We start from the raw sequence: 16,662 nt of genomic DNA on the forward strand, positions 1-16,662 counted from the left end.
CCAATGTCAAGGGTCTCATGTGGATTGGTATTAAGGTGAATGCACTAAATGATCCTGATGTTTTCAGAAGAGGGAAGAAGCTCACTAATGTTTATTTGGTTCCTTTCTTCTTACTCACATGTATAACCTTCCCTTTTCTTTTAGGCCTTTTTAAGATATTCTCGCTCCAGGTTACCCCTCTAGCTGAGGTTGTGTGTTAGTCGTCACCTTGCTACTCACTTTGAAGATGTTATATGAAAGCAGGAGCAGGGCAGGGAGGGATGGATGTGGGGTTGAGTCCCAATTTTCCATAACAGCTGTGTGACTTTGGGCAAGGCACTTAAACTGGCTGAGTCTCAGCTTCCTCATCAATACAATGTGGGTATCATGTTAGTTACACAGGATCATAGGCCTGCCATTTAGGGGATACTCATGATGGTTAGTGAATCAGGAAAACAGTGCTCCCAACCACGAGGGGCCTTTGCCACCCACTCCATTTATACTCAGACACCAGGTTTATTTTTAGAAAAAAAGAGCAAAGTTTATTGAAATTTCAAGCTACATCTGAGAAATCAAAATCCAAATCCTGGAGACATACATCAGGATAAGTTGTCAGAAAGTGAAAAGTATTCACTGCCACAGAACCTCCTAGAGACAAGCTCCCTGAGCACATCACCTAGGCACCATCATATCAAAGCCATTGCCTTGTTCATCCCTTGTCCATGAAGGACACCAGCAAGCCAACTGTTCTCTTCACTTGAAAGTTTTCCACAAACATTTAAAAAAAATTTTTAATAACAATATGAAGTCCCAGCTGATCTTTTCTCAACCCCATTCTATGTAGTCAGCACCAGTGAATGGTGGGTTAGGCATTCAAAAGAGGACCTCACACGTCTTCAGAGGACAGACGCGGCAAAGATTGCAGCAGCAAGGCATCCGTGGCCGCATTCAGAGACTGGCCCACTCCCTGCTTTTACTTTTTAGTCTTACTTAACCTAAAGGACAAACTGGATCAATTTGGTAAATGAACATAGTCAAAGAATTAGCCTTAAGAGATAAGGAACTGGTCAATACTCCCAAAGCTGTTTAGGCCCTTCAAAACGTAGGTGTATGTGTATATGTATACATCACTACACTAAGATATAGATCTAGCCCTATGGGTATATATACGCATGTATGGCTATATAGAAAAACTATGCCATTACTAACCAAACAGAACTTTGTAGGCAGTCATCCCAAAGCTGTAATCCCACACTGGGCTGTGCACAAAGCCATGCATTATACCATATTAACCGACAGAAGGCTGACTTGGCTCAATCTCTCCCATCTGTGGCCCTGCTTTGGCGAGGCAGGGGATAAGAGAGAGGGTGCCTCTGCTTCAAACACAAGTGGCTTCTTCATAGGAACAGTCGTTGTCAGGTGAAGCTGTTAAAGATGTCCATGGAAATGAAAAGCAGACCCCCTTATACTTTCAGGAGCAAACTGGCATCACATGTCAAACTACCTTTCTCCTTTGCCAGTCACAGCAAAGTTGCCCGGGCCCTGGGAGCCCCAAGGGCACGGTGGCATTAGAGGCTCACTGGCTTGGGGTGATGAGGCCCCATGCAACTCAGCCTCCAAAGACCTGCTCTTTGTCAGGGGTCTGTCACTGGAGTGGACCCAGGTGGCCATGTCCTTGGGACATCTCTTGGCACCAGCTATGCTAGGTGTAAAGTTCTCCACGTGAGATGACGCTTGGGGAGCCGAAAACAAACTGGGAAGAACTAGGTAGAGCAATTTTAGTGGCTCTGCCCACCCTAAGGGCAGAGCCACTTACACTGCAGAACCATCAGGGGCCTCAGGCGATTGTGAGGTTTCAGGAGCTGGCTCCTCAGGGCTCAGACGGGACTGGAACTTCTCCAGCTGCTCTGGGCTGGCCAGAGTCTTCAAGAGGGTGTTCTCACGCTCCAGCTGGGAGTTTTTCTCCACCAGCTCTCGGATCTGCTCCTTCAGGATCTCCACCTCCTCTCTCACAGCATACATCAGATGATTCTTCACCAGATCCTGTCACAGAGGAAATCACAACAAAGCCATTCGTTAGCCAACACGGCTCCTCCACAGCACTTTCATCTTGCCATCAAGGTGCCTATGCTGTCTCTTATGCCACCTACCTCCAACCTTCCTTCAGCAACCCCTCAGCATGCTGGCTCCGCAGCCCTATTCTTCTTGCACCCTTCTCCAAAGCACCTAAATGCTTGCTTAGCAGAGCTGCATGGTCAAGGCAACACCTGAGTTGAGAGCCCAGTTTTGAGCTACACAGGATCCCCCCTACAAGTTTCTAATGACTTTTAAAGCTGGCCACTTAGGAGCATTTTGGGTGAGAATTCTGCTGGTTGCTGGTGGTTGGCTATATCCCCATTTCCACATAGGTTCCTGCTACTGGCCTAGATCTCAGGGAGGACCTTCAATGTACCCCACACTGTTATTGTTTGTTTGCTTTTTGCTTTATGCATCTTCTCCAAGACAATAAAAGTGGCAATTTTGGAGTCTCCTCTCTCCACATGACCCAGCACACTGAATTGCAGTTGTCCAAAAGTCTGGTGTGACAAGACACTTGCCCTGGGGAAAAGTACCTGATTGCTGTATCGTCTCTGAATTTGATTACTGCACTGGGGTCCTGGAACTGTGTCATTAGGCTCCAGGGCACAATTAAGTGGTTGCTAACTGCTGACTGCCTTAACCCCCTGAGAGGTGGAGCATGACCTCTACCTGGTAAAGGGAGGGGTTAGGAGTCCGGTGCTTTGTTTCCTGTTCCTTCCCGACTCCTGACCCCAGCCCAGGCTCTGCAGAGGCACTGCAGTGCGGCTGCAGCATCCAATGAGCTCTGGTTGCTGCCAAATGCGAGATGCAGACAAAGTGTCTCAGCTCATTGCCCTGCAATGGGCCTAGAAGGGAGCCAGAGGCTGCTGCCAAGAGCCAGGATGGGTGAGAGAGGAAGAAAGGAGGGGGCCCATCAAGGAGGGTAGACTGGAAATGCCCTCAAAGGTGCCTCGTAATGGGACTCTACTTAAGGCCTGCAAGGGGATAGAAAGCAGGCGGTTGGCTTCTTGGCTAATGGCTTTTGCATCCACCCCCTCAGTCATGCCCAGTTACATAAGCAGCAGCTAGGTCTGGGGATGGGAATGACACAGTGATGCCACTCACCATGGCCTGCTCAATCTTGTTGTCTAAGGCCACCACGCTGGCTCCAGAGGCACTGTCAAGACAAAAGCAAAGCAGCCGTGTTAACCACCTCACTTCCACTCTGAGTACCTGATAGCTGTGGCCAAAGTCCTCCATCTGCCCCAGCTCTTCTTCTGTCCCGCCTCCCTGGCCCGAATTTCCAGGCACTTTGTCCCCAGGTCCCGTCTTGACCACTGCAGAAGCTGCACCTCCCCACCCAGGCTGGCTCCCCGCCGCCACCGCCCAGAGCTAGCGTGCAGCAGCGCTCGGTCCTGGGGCGCGTGGACCAGCATGGCCTGTTCGCTAGCCTGGGAGCGGGCAAACAATGGGGCTTGCGACCCCGGGAGTTCCCCTCCCCAGGCCCTTTTGGGCTCTGGCCCAGAAGGTCCCAAGTAAACCTACCGAGCTCCGAAGCTAGCTAGGAATTCCTTCTGGGCTTGGAAGCTTCCGGCCTGCTCCCCAGCAGCGCCCAGCGCACAGCCAGCCCCCCGCCCAGCCCTGCCCGCCGCCCCTCTGTCTCTGGCTGCCTGAGCCTCGGGCTGCAGCAGCTGTTCTCACGGCGCAGGGGCCGCAGGGACGCTCCAAAGGCGGATCCCGGCGCGGCAGTGACAACCCCCCTCCGCGTACCCTACCCCCGCCCCTTCCCAGGATGCTGCACCGCCGGGAACCAGGACCAGCGGCGCACCGCTAGCTCAGAGGTCCCGCTCTCAGCTTAGGTTCCGCCTGTGCCCGCTAGGGAGCTTTGGCCAGTAGTTTACCTGTTATCCAGCTTAACGGAAACCACATCTCCTCCAAGCAGGGAAGAGAAGAAGGAGATGTTGAAATTGTGCAGCTGGTAGACAGCCACCTCCATGGGGGTCTGATACATTTCGGTGTTCATGGCTGGGCTGCCGGGGAGCTGGGGCGGGCTGGGCGGGCTGGGCTGTCAGCCGGGGCTGCTCGCACGCTGCTCGGGGCTGGACTCTGGGCGTCCGACCCTGGGGCTAGGAGGGGGGCAAACGCTGCCGAGAGGACCTAAAGCCAGGCAAGCGCTCCGGACTTGAAGGGAAGTGGCTCGAGGGGTGTCACCTAGTGTGTCACAAACTCCACGGCCGCTAGTCCAACCCAGACTCAGAGATATTTCGGCTCCTGCTTCTTTATATAGGAGGAGCCGGCTGCGTCACATGGCGTCAGGAGTCATGCAAATGAGTTGTGTACGGGGCTTTGTGGCCCAGTGAAACCACATCCGCTCCCTGAACCTGAGGCTGGGACTGTAAACAGTTCAGCACTTTCTTGTGCCAACTGGCGTCTCCAAAGAGGGCTCTGGAGATCGGTAAAAACCAAACTGGAACTGATTTCTTAGAGAAATTAATACAAATGCCATAACAGTAGATAGCGTGCAGTAGAGGGCGGTGCTGGTTTAAAAAACCCTTCTTTAGGGGTCAGCCAATACATCCCTATGGATTTGCAATGCTATCACACACCACACTCCCTAGGCACCCAACCTAACCACGAGGAGCCTTGCCTTCTTCCCACTGCCTGCCTTCTCAGTCTCTCTCTTGCACAGTCTGTCACCCTCATGTCCCCTCACCCAACCAGTGGCACGCTGACTTGCGCCAACGCTAGCACCTACCCACTCAGCTCCTCCTCTGGATATGCCTGTCTGTGCACCAACACGTGCACAGATCTGTGACATGCATGGGATGTGTGCACGCATCTGAGCAAATCTGTGCATGCCAATATGCCTGTGTGGAGGAGAGAGTGTCCAGGAGCTCAGATGAGTAGGGAAACATGTACAGGGAGCACCTGGCAGCCAGGTGGGTGACAGAGGATGTGAGAGGAAATGGTAGGAGAGTGGGCACTGGAATGACCACAGATGCCAGCTGTTTTCTCTTTGGTTTCCACACCCTATTCTGCATTCAACATTCAACATTATCCATGATTTCATGTTCATATTTTTCAAAACAATATTCTGTTACTTTCCTATAAACAGAAAAAGACAGCAAAACTACAAACCAAGACTATATGTATAAACCATCCCAGGAAAACACCTGTGATAGGTCCAGCCATACACAGGATTAGAGGGTACTTCAGGCACAAACAAATTCCAAGTCACAAGCTAAATGAGGTTTGTTGCCTATCAAGAGGTATATATGTTTCCATCAAACTATATTTTCACCTTTTCAGGCTCAAACTTAAAAAAAAAAAAAGACATCAGAGGCTTGAGGTCCTTTTCTACAGCTCTTTCCTAAGCGAGGCCACCTTGTGGGTACACACAGAATTGCAGCCAGAAGGAGTAACCCAGCCACAACAAGAACAGGTGATGCAACTGAAAGTATTATTTACAACAACTCAGGGCCATAAGGAGAACATTGGGTTCCACCACATATACAATAGTTTGACTGAGGTTAGGGCCAATATTCACGTATCAGTTTGTGATTCAGGCTGTGGTCCAAGGAAATACCTTAATGCAATCTTGCTGTTGGAAAAATACTGGGAGACTCTTATCAGCAAAGAAGGTAATTATTATTTGCTTCAGGATATTTCTCCTAAACAGGTGCCTGGCACTGCCATCCTTGTCAAGGCCCCCCGGGGAAGCCCAGTCTGAAGGCCTTTATTTTCTCCAGGCTGCCAGAGCAGTTATGTCACTAAACAGCCAATATAATTTACTATGACGTGGGGCTCCCATTGGACCCCACTGGTGGTATAGTATGTGTACAAGGGCCATTCTGTTTTCAAAAGGATTAGAAACAGAATTATTCAAGCAAACGTACTACACTAGCCAGGGGTGCTGTTTTTCTTCACCTCAGTTTAGGTGGGAGACAATCCCAATCTCAGGATATTATGTTACATTTAGGTCACAAGCTGTCTGATCATGGTGTTTGCACTAAGAACCTTGTGTAGTAGGCAGAACAAAGTCCAGGCTATATTTGTATGTCATTAAGAACATTAGCTAAGGGAAAAAACCCTCTTAAATCTGGAGCTTAATTGATATTGGAATTAATTTTCTGATATATTAGCCTGTCTTCTGTGCTACATAGAGCTTTCTTAATCCAGAAAGAGTCTCTGAGTTGACTTTTCATCAGTTTGTAAATTTTCCCTAAACTAACTGTTGCTACTCACCCCAAGATTCCAAGGGAGATGATTAAAAGGGAGAGATAAATAAGCTATGTTGACAGGAGAAAAAAAAAAACACCACCAGGAACAGGGCATAGGACAGAGGAAATAACAGCTCCTTTAGGGGGGACTCCCTTACATGGAGATGGAGGTAGAGAAATCCAGGTAGTTTGGGGAGAGAAAAGAAAAGACATTAAGTTTGCTAGCTAGGCTGTATTTGAAATGTACATTAATTATACTTCAATTAAAAATATGCTGAGTTTGAGACCCACTGATAATAACAGCTACTATTAACTGAGCATCATTGTCTATGGGCCAGACACTGTGCTGGATATGCCACAAACCCTGCAGAGTAGGCACTGTCACCATTTTACAATTAAAAGAAACTATGGCAATGAGGGTCCGAGAACCTTCCTTGCCCAAGATGGCACAGCTAGTAAATTTCAGAGCCCTGACCTACAGACCTTGTTCCTACTACACTTACTTGTCTTATGGGGCAGGGATAGGTTTGTTGAATGAGTAATGCCAGGTAGCTGGGGGTTGGTTTGGAGGTGCAAGGAAAGTGGTGAGATGTAAGAAAGGGTGAGGGGCAGGAGAAGTACCCCTGGGACTCCAGCAGCAGTATTAGAGAGAGTTCCAGAGGCTGACTTTGAGCTCTGTGAGCACAGCCGGCTTTTCTGACACTCGTGGCAGGAGACAGCAGTATCAGGGGACAGGAAGAATATCAAAAGTGTCCAATTTTTTTTTAATATGAGGGCTGTGCTTATCCATATAATTTTGAAAGGCAGCCACACAGCCATCAAAGAAAGCTCTCTCTGTCTATGGAATTGAAAACATTAATCCAACCAGGTGGCTTGCAGTCCTGGGGTATACAATATCCCAAATAAGGTGTGGTGTCTTGGAGTAATCTTCACAATTCAGTCTAACTTCCAGTTCCCAGGGCCCCATAAACTGGCACCCTAATTAACTCCCTTTATTTCTATTCCTGCTGTGCTCAGCTTTTAAGAGAACGAAGCCAATGACAAGAAAACAAGCTATTGTCAGGGACTTAGTTTAAAAATCAACTTTGAAAGGATGTCCCAGGTTCAGCCCACACTCAGCCAATCTCACATCCCCTCTACACCTTTGGTTTGCCAGCCACCAGCCAAGTGAGATGGCTCCTTGTAATCCTCCCTTATCAAACAGTGGCTGAATCCCAGGATCCCAGGGCTTGCTAAGGGAAGACAGACATAAGTGTCCCTGTAGAAAGATTTTCAAACAAGGGAAGGTGGGGGGATGGATGAGAAGTAGGAAGAACCCAAAAGGTTTTCTGCTGAACCCTCAGCACACCAGAAAATTCCTCTGCCCAGAATAGCTGTGTCAGACTTTGCAGTAAGTGGAAGCTTGTCCTGTATAAGAAAGATATCTATTATCTGATCTAACTTTTCTGAGTCAAGTGCTGATCCATGAGGCTCTCAGCAGTCCTTGTGTCCTGTGGGCTTTGAGGTAGGCTCCAGGCAGGAAATAGTGGATTATGAATTCAACAGCCCAACAATTTTATGTAAAAAGTTTCTAAAATCTCTTTCTCCCACCCTACATTTACGAGGTAGGCTGGACCCAGAACCAGCACAGCAAGAGCACTCAGCTTATGAGCCAGGTCCTCTGCTGGCTCTCAGTTATAGCCCTACAGCCATGAGATTCTGCAATTAAACAGATATAGCTGACCGTCCCTCTCTCAGGGACAGCCTTCTAGATGGAAGTTGATATAATGAGGACGGAGAGGACTTCCTCCATTTCAGGAGGCCCTGCACGCCAACTTGTCCCCTTTGAGCTGGAAGAAGTGTCTCAGTATTCCCACTGGTCTGTTCCACTTCAAAAGCCAGACTCTCTAGGACAAGAGCCCTTCCTACTTCTGGTTCCCAGAGGACAGTGGGATGGAGACTGGACAGTCTGGACCACAGAACCCGTGGGCAGGATCTCAGCAAGCTGCCAAGGGTTGGGGAGCAGACTCAGGGTGGGGGCGGTGGGTTAGGGGTGGCAATGAGGGGGAACATCTCACTTCCCTTTTTGTCACACTTGAAGCATTGTGTACCACGCAGCCTAAAGGAAACTATTTATAGGCAAGTCTTCCTTATTTTCTACAGGGAATGTTCCACCCAAAGATTCAGCAATGTTGCCAGCAAAACACAGGGTCTAGTGTCAGGAGAAGTGGAAAAAGACACGATGCAAGAGGTGCAGGACAAGCCACAAAGCAAATACTGGGTTAGGAACTGGAAAATGAAATAAAAAAAAGATATTGAGCACGGGAGCATTAGAACAGTTAATGGGACATGGGGCCACTGCAAAACAGCCCTCCCATTTACTCTTCCACAGAGGCTCCCTTCCGGGGCCCATTCCGGAGGAAGGTCTGTCTACTTCTTTTTTAAAAAAATTTTTTTCTTTATTGATTAAGGTATTACATATGTATCCTTATCCCCCCATTGCCCCCCACCCCCCACTCATGCCCTCACCCCTCCCTCCCCGGTGTCTGTGTCCATTGGTTAGGCTTACATGCATGCATACAAGTCCTTTGGCTGATCTCTCCCCCCTTGCCCCCACCCTCCCCCCACTCTCCCCTACCTTCCCTCTGAGGTTTGATGGTCTGATAGATGCTTCTCTGTCTCTGGATCTGTTTTAAGTCTTTCTACTTCTAATTACTTACTTGTCCCTTTTTTTTTTTTTTTTTTTGAAGAGGCTGGGGGAACAAGAAGGATGAAATGATACCGTTAAATTTGTCCTTGCTTCTCTCTTTTCTTCTCTCTTTCCCTCTATTTCCACTCCAGTGTGGAAAACTATAGACAGGAAACCGCTGCCACTTACATCGTGACTTTGGCTTCATGGAAAATTCCCAGACTCCAGAAGGAAGCAAGAAGAAAAGAAAGTGACAGAGAAATTACCTTGTCCTCTGTGGGTCATGTTAACATCCCAGGATGGCCATGGCCCAGAATCCCGACTTTTGGGGACAAGAAAATGGGGAGGAGGTTGCGGACACAGATGCTAAAGGCGATGGTAGGAGCCCAAGCAGAGTCCTCATGGAGATGGACACATGCTCTTGGAAAAGCAATTCTAGTACCCAATTTGGGCCAAACTCTGGCATTGAATGATGGCAGGAGCAATGAATTGTGCCTTTCAGCTCCCTCCTGGACAGGATCCCAGTGAGTTTCACAATCTCTGAATGACATTAGGGATGACAAGCAGAACCAAAGTCCATTTTGACAAGGTGTTCTACTCCACTTACCCTCAGTCAGAGAAATCCAAAAGTACTCTTGTCAAATCACCTTCATCACCCCAACTTTGGTAGCTAACTAACTATGGGTGGAACGGTTTGTCCTGGTGTCTCAGCAAGACTGGAGGTATTGACAGTGTTATCCAGGAATGTAGTTTAGCTCAGTGGATCTTAAATTTCATGAACCTTGTGTCAATATTTATGCCTGTCTCCCTTCCTCTTATGTCTTGCAGCTGGTAAAATTTACCTCCACAATTTTTCCAAGCCCTCTCCTTTCTCATTTTCTACCCTCACCATTACCCATCTACAAGTATGAAATAGATATTACTGAAAAAGAGATTGTAAAATTAACCTTGGTAAATGGAATATCTTTCTCCTCTCTGCTTCCCACACTAGTTGCCTTTACCATTCAATTCAATTCAGTTCAATTTAATTCAATTCGAAGTTGCTTGAAAGCCTATTCAAAGTGCAAGCACATGTCAGCGAAATTTTTAAAAAACTGGTAGTACAAGTAAAAAATTGTGTTTCCTTCCAGAGTACCCTGGGCCTGTGGCAACTTCAAAAGTCTCCCTACTGTTAGGTCTCAGTGAAATGTTTGCTTCAGGACAAAGCCCAGAGCTTGAGAGTGCTCAGGAGGGTACTATGGGGTATAAGAAGGCCAACACCACTGCCATCCTTGGGCATCACTTCATTCTCAGAATTGGGCATGCTTTTTTTGTGTGTTTTTTTTTTTGTGTGTGTGGTTTGTTTTTTTTTACTTTCCACCTGCCTTTTGGCCTGTGCCCATCTAGATGGGGATAACACAGTAGCCACAAAGCTTGGAGTTGCTCTGGGACTTAAGGCTCCTCTGACATTGTGGAAAACAATGCCACTTTGATTCCATTTCTTAACCCATAGAATTTGTAAACGAAGGGAAGAAGTCACAGGTCTTTGTTCTCTGAGTTACCAGCTCCTTCCTTCTGAGAAGGGGGTGTCTGTGATTAATGTGGGGGGTCACCTCTACCTGCCAACCTTCTTGGCCTTTCTTCTTTTGCCAGTTCCTCTCAGTCTTACCCTTGTTGCATCTTACACTCCCAGAGTGGCAAGCAACTTCAAATAGGCAAATAGTCCTCCTCATCATGGTCCACCCGCTGGGAATCCTGACCCACTGCATCTTCCCCAGCGGGTGGGAAAGAAAGCAGCAAGAACATGACCACACCATGCTTGTCTACACCAGCCTTCCACTAGCTTATCTGAGACTCTCTACATCTCTTCTACTCATTGGAGCAGTCCCAAGAGTCAAAATTCTAAACCATTTTTTTCTGGCAGTTGCCAAGGTTACTTTCAGTGCTATGTGAAGGACTCTGGGCCACTGGCAATACTTGGAAGACAAGAACCAGGAGGATCTTGTTGGGGATATGAGGCCAGCAGACTAGGGGCCTATGAAGAGGCCAGGGACTCTGAGGTGGTACACCTGGCTCCACTGTGGGTCCCACTATAGAATGAGTGACCTTTGAAGTGGTACAGGTTCCTTGGGGAACAAAACCACAGTAATAATGCTAGCCTTTTCAGGCACTCAGCTCCTGGGCCATGATGGGTAAGCATTATGAGCCTCACTGGGCTCTCACATTGTATGCCTGAGGCCCTCACTTACCTCACAGAAGAGCTATTCACCATGGGCTCATTTAAGGTAGCTCCTTGATCCTCTGTTGTGGGACTCTGACTTGTGAAGAGAGGCTCTGAAATTGCAAAGGCCCCCTGATTCTTCAGCCACACACACCCCTCCCCACCTGGGGTTTCCTGGAAGAAGAGAAGGCAGTCTAGATGGTGGCAATGGCAGGAGAGGGCAGGGGACACACTACTCCCAGAACAAAAAGGAGAGAAACAAGGCAAACTTCTCTCTGGGCAGGGCCCCCCAGCCATGGGAACAGAGCCAGGGAACTCAAAGAAGTGCTGGGAGGGGTTAAGGAAGGCCTCTCAGCCAGTTTCAGAATTGCTGACAAGGAATACACACCCCTTATCAGGAAGAAAGAGAAGTACGGAAGCACACACACACATTTATGCAAACACCCTCTCAGCCTTTTGCAAATTCTAATTCACAGAGATAGGCAGGCAGAAGGGCATAATTCATTCCTTCTCTCTTTCTCTCTCTCTCTCTCTCTCTCTGCCTCTGCCTCTCCCTCTCCTGTTGCCAGCTTCCTCATGATCCGAAGGGATAGTAAAGCAACAAGCATGGCAAGATTGCAAAGCAGGACTCCCTAAACAAGCCTATGATTATCAAAAGCCATAGCCTCTGCTCTCTCTGAGGTCCAGAGCTGCCTGTGTGCTGTGCAGGCGTCATAGGTGACAGGGTCTTAAGGAAAGCATGGAGTGGCAGTCAGGTGGATATAAGGAGAACCAACTTGTAGCCTTAAACTATATACCAGGAACAGGAAGTCCTGGTGCTGCCAGGTCCATAATTTTCAAAGATGTCTACTGTACATTAAAATGAAAGAGAAGTAAAAATAAGTACCATTTGTGCACAATGAATCAGGTGAACACCTAAGAAATGATTCCCACAGGCTCCTTGTGAGGAATACTAACTTGAGTCAGTCCATAGATGCCATGTGACTGGCTACCTGAGAAGTATTATTTGAAGGGCACCGTGATAAATTCTTCTTAGTCCAAGCTGTTTGCCCAACCTGACTATGACAGTGCCTACAAACATCACCATCCAAGATTCTAATGGAGTTCTTTACACTTTGAAAAATTAGAAAAGTTTTTTCCAATGCAAAAAGCCCTGGGAAAGTGCCACATTCTGCCACTATTATTTACAAACACTTAAGTATGAACTAAATTATCATATTACTTTCAAGAGTGATCAGGATTACAAAACTACTGGACTATGGAGGAAAAGAAATGAGTTTCTTACCATTAAGACCTACTAGTGGAGCTGGTGGAAAATACAGATGTCCTGGGCTCTAGCCCAAGAAATTTTGGTGGAATAGGTCTGTGGCTAGGGAAGGGTATTTTCAGATGATATAGATGCAGCTCTTCTGGTCTCAGTCCATGGAACTGCTTTTGGGAACCACTGGTCTAAATGTGAGAATCACCAAGACCCACTTTGGATAACGCCCCATGATGGGGTTCAGCATATCCCAGGCCTAATATCTGTTCAGCCATCTCTTTTCCTATCACTCCTGAAAACTTGATCAGAACATGAATGAGAATTGCTTTTAGTAGGAAAATCCAAACCTGCTCTGATTTATAAATCAGTCTTTGGCAATATTTGCCTCTCTGTTATGAAGACCAGATTGCTTCTAAGATGTTTCACATCTGTTGATTGGAACTCTTGGCCTGAGAGGTTGGGGACATGGGGGCAGATATCACAGGGAGGGTAGAAAGAAGAATCCGGGTACAGGGAGAGAACAGGGATGGGTTTGATTTTTCTCCAACTGCACAGTTTGGTCAATTAACCAGCCTTGTCTACCTTCTACGAACGCCAGCTCTCCTGCAGCCCTTGGCTGTCAGCATCCCACCAAACATTGGTCCATTCAGAGACTGACTGGAGGGGTGTGATTCATTCCCCCTCAGAAGCCTGTTGGAGCTGACTACAGAGACTTGCCAACATGCCCATCCCCACCCGGATCCATGCCTTGTGTTCCTCTCCCTTACCATCCTCACCCCATCCTATGACTCATGAGTGCCTCCCTGGCCAGGAAGCCCACTGCTCACAGACTCCCCTCTCCCAGGGGGAAAGCAGAAGAGAAATTCACTGTTCTGTGGTACGCATCCAGCCTATGTTTTGTTATTTTATTTTATTTTTATGTTTAATTTATACTGTCTGCTAGGTTTGGGCTAAATAAACAAAGTCTAAGGTTCCCCCAAGGCCTGGACTTCCTGATTGCTTGTCAGGAACAGATTGACCCTTTTAACCTCTTCTCTTGCTCCTTGAGACAAGCCGTGTTGGGGGTGGGGTTTGGAAGGAGAAGACATTTTGGGTCAAAAGCATGAAAATTCTTAGTCCCAACCTAAAATATAGCCCCACCCCCGCTCTTTACAAAATGAATGTTAAGTCCTGAAGCCACCTTACCAAGTAGACTTCTTTTGAAGGCCACAGCAGGACTATAAGGGTAAAACACAAAAATGGAAAATTCAAAGTTTTTGCACTGATTTTTTAAAAATTATACTTACAAAAATCTTTGTACCACCAAGCAAAGACAGAAGGTCCCAGGTCTTCATGGGCAGAGCTGTGGCGACACAGCAGCCTTAAAGGTATATAGACTGAACAGAGCGTGGTGAGCCTGCCTGAGAAAGGCTTCCTGACACACACCTTAAAAAATAAGAGGAACACTGGCCCCTATGTCCTGGGATAGAGCTCTAACAGCAAAGTAACGAACGCTGGTCAACAGTTCTGACATCCTGTTATTTGCTAAAACTAATTATACCATGAAGTTTATTGACAGAATTGCAGAAGAGCTAAAGTAAATATGGAAACTAAGGGATGGCCAAGTATAGGCAGTTACTAGCTCAACAGTTGAGAAGAAGTGAGTTTCACAGATAATCCTTGGACATCTTAGCGTATTGGGGCCTGAGCACACTGGGGAGATAATTCAGAGGCATCTGCTATGTCGCTAGGTGATCTCTCTCCAACAATACACTGCTGCAGTAATGGGCTTGGCCTATGGGGCTGGTCCTGAGCCCTTAGATAGAAAGTACAGGTATACCTGGTTTTATTGCACTTCACAGATATTGCATTTTTACAAACCAGAGGATTATGGCAACCCTGCATTGAGCAAGTCTATTGGCACCATTTACCAACAGGCTCAGATGATGATTAGTATTTTTTAGAAATAAAGTATTTTTAACTAAGGTACATACATTATTGTTTTAGATATAATGCTCTTCTACACTTAGGCCACAGTATAGTATAAACATAACTTTTGTATGCACTGAGAACCAAAAAATTTGTGACTTGCTTTATTGCGGTGGTCTGGCACTGAACCCACAATATTTCTGAGGTATACCTGTAAAGATAAGAATTGAGAGGGACTCCCTTAGTGCATATATCAGGGTGATGTACTCACTGAGAAACTCAGTTCTAGCACCCTTTCTAGATGGACTTGGTCAAGCACTAGCTGATTTGGCTCAGTGGACAGAGCAGCATCCTGTGGAATGAAGAGTCCCAGGTTTGATTCTGGTCAAGGGCACATGTTCAGGTGGCAGGCTTGATCCCCAGTGGGGGTTGTGTAAGAAGCAGCCAATCAATGATTCTCTCTCACCATTAATGTCTCTCTCTCTCTCTCTCTCTCTCTCTCTCTCTCTCTCTCTCTCTCCTCTCTCTCTCCTTCCTCTCTGAAATCAATTAAAATCTATTTTAAAACACCCCCCCCCCACAAATAAATAAATGAACTTGGTCAAGTGGAAAGAAAATATGTTCTTTTTCCACATTGACCAACTTGGGGATGCTTAGGTTTGTAAACCTCCTAAGCTGCCAACTCCTCATTTATGAAATGGGAATGATGCTTCCCTTCCCAACATATGCATCATACAAGGTATATATGTTTATGGACACTCACAAGTCTAGAAATAGAGATATAATATTTTTGCAGGCTGATAACATCCTTGACAATGATATATATATTTGCTTATGTTTCCATACTTGGTAGACATCGTGTAGACAGTATAGTTGAGTTTTTGGTGAACAAGAGGGCTGAATGAACATTATATGCTTCACGATTAATAAGGGTCCCTTGGTCCCCAAACACTGCTTGCAAAATGGTTCAAAAAATTATCAGCCTTATCAGTGCTATTTCAAAGTCTAGCATTGCTAACTTTCTGTCCAGTTTCATTTGTAATTTCCATGGTTTCACAAGTTATTGATACTGCTTACAGGGAGGGATGCTCTGAAGGATTAATGTTAAAATGGAATCATCATTTAAATTTAGTCTCTTGAAGGTCTTAGCAAGCCTTCTCTGAACTTAGGACCCATGACATACATTAGGTTTTGGTCTGGAGAGCCTTTTCTTTTTTTTTTAAGGAGTTTTTTAAAAAATATATTTTATTGAATTTTTACAGAGAGGAAAGGAAAGGGATAGAGAGTTAGAAACATCGATGACAGAGAAACATCGATCAGCTGCCACCTGAACACTCCCTACTGGGGATGTGCCCACAACCAAGGTACATGCCCTTGACTGGAATCGAACCTGGAACCTTTCAGTCCGCAGGCCGACGCTCTATCCACTGAGCCAAACTGGTCATGGTGGAGAGCCTTTTCAATAGCACAAGCAGTCAGTTATCAGCAGGCCCTCTAATCTTTCAAGTAGTACCAGAGGCACAGCCAGATAAGACCACAACTGAAAGGGGGCAACACACAAGCTCTTAAGTGAGCATCGATGGGCTTCCTAGACTAGAATATAAGGTCTGTGAGGGCAGGGGCTTAACTTCTTCACCACCTTACCTTTAGGGTTTAGACCAGTGCTTGGCATACAGTCCCAATGTGGTAAATACGTGCTTAACAAATAAATAAAGATTTTTGATGTGTTAGAACTTTGCTAATAGTCCCTTTTGGGGAAGAACTATAGGCAAATGCATGACTTTGCCTTGTGTTAACACTTTAATTTGGGGATGGTTATTGTCTAAGAGCACCTCTGCATTTAAAAACACAAAGACCAGTGAAAATCAAACACACTTGGGAAATCTGACTCAAACACAATTTAATTGAATAAGTGGCCACAAATGACCTGGAATCAAGGCACAGCTTCTTCAATAAAAGAGATAATTCGTGTGTGTGTGTGTGTGTGTGTGTCCACACGCACGCATGCTCCTGGTTCTCCACTAACACTAAGACTTTGGTTTAGTTTCCATCTTTAGCTGGAGGGGCTGGGTCACTTGAGAACAGGACACCCACGAGGAGCAGTGGAGGGTGATGAAGCCCAGGGGTAGGGCAGTCCAGTCTCAGCTGGCAGCAACATCAAAGAGGGATTTCTGGCCAGCAGGCCTGATTCTAAGCAAGTGACAGCCATATAACTGGAACGAAGGGGGACGTGGGGACAAAAAAACTGTCCTGACTAAAAATACTGATGCTAACCAAGATAAAGAACAGTTTCACCTTTAATGTCACCCTTGGGTTTGAAGTCTTGAGGACCCCTTTTAAAGTGAAAAGTCTTTCTTGAAAGGGGAAC

At 46.6% G+C, this 16,662-nt stretch overlaps 1 protein-coding gene across 9 annotated transcripts in view; it reads right to left on the reverse strand.

Moving 5' to 3' along the window:
• Positions 1-494: 494 nt before the first annotated feature.
• The window catches only part of TSC22D3 (TSC22 domain family member 3), a 62,622-nt gene continuing 46,454 nt past the window's right edge, over positions 495-16,662 (reverse strand). For 6 of the 9 annotated variants that reach the window (XM_081115422.1, XM_081115429.1, XM_081115428.1 and 3 more), the window contains exons 3-4: positions 3,163-3,214; positions 495-2,022 (exon numbers count right to left, since the gene is read on the reverse strand). In XM_081115422.1, coding sequence (XP_080971548.1) covers positions 1,792-2,022; positions 3,163-3,214 — 283 coding nt within the window. In that variant the 3' untranslated portion in view covers positions 495-1,791. Of the gene's footprint in view, positions 2,023-3,162; positions 3,215-3,938; positions 4,713-14,457; positions 14,506-16,662 lie in introns of those variants that run through there. The other 3 variants (XM_081115423.1, XM_081115424.1, XM_081115430.1) reach the window with 2 other exon arrangements.

Source organism: Myotis nattereri, assembly GCF_964212035.1.
Source record: "Myotis nattereri genome assembly, chromosome: X".
Lineage (NCBI taxonomy): Eukaryota > Metazoa > Chordata > Mammalia > Chiroptera > Vespertilionidae > Myotis > Myotis nattereri.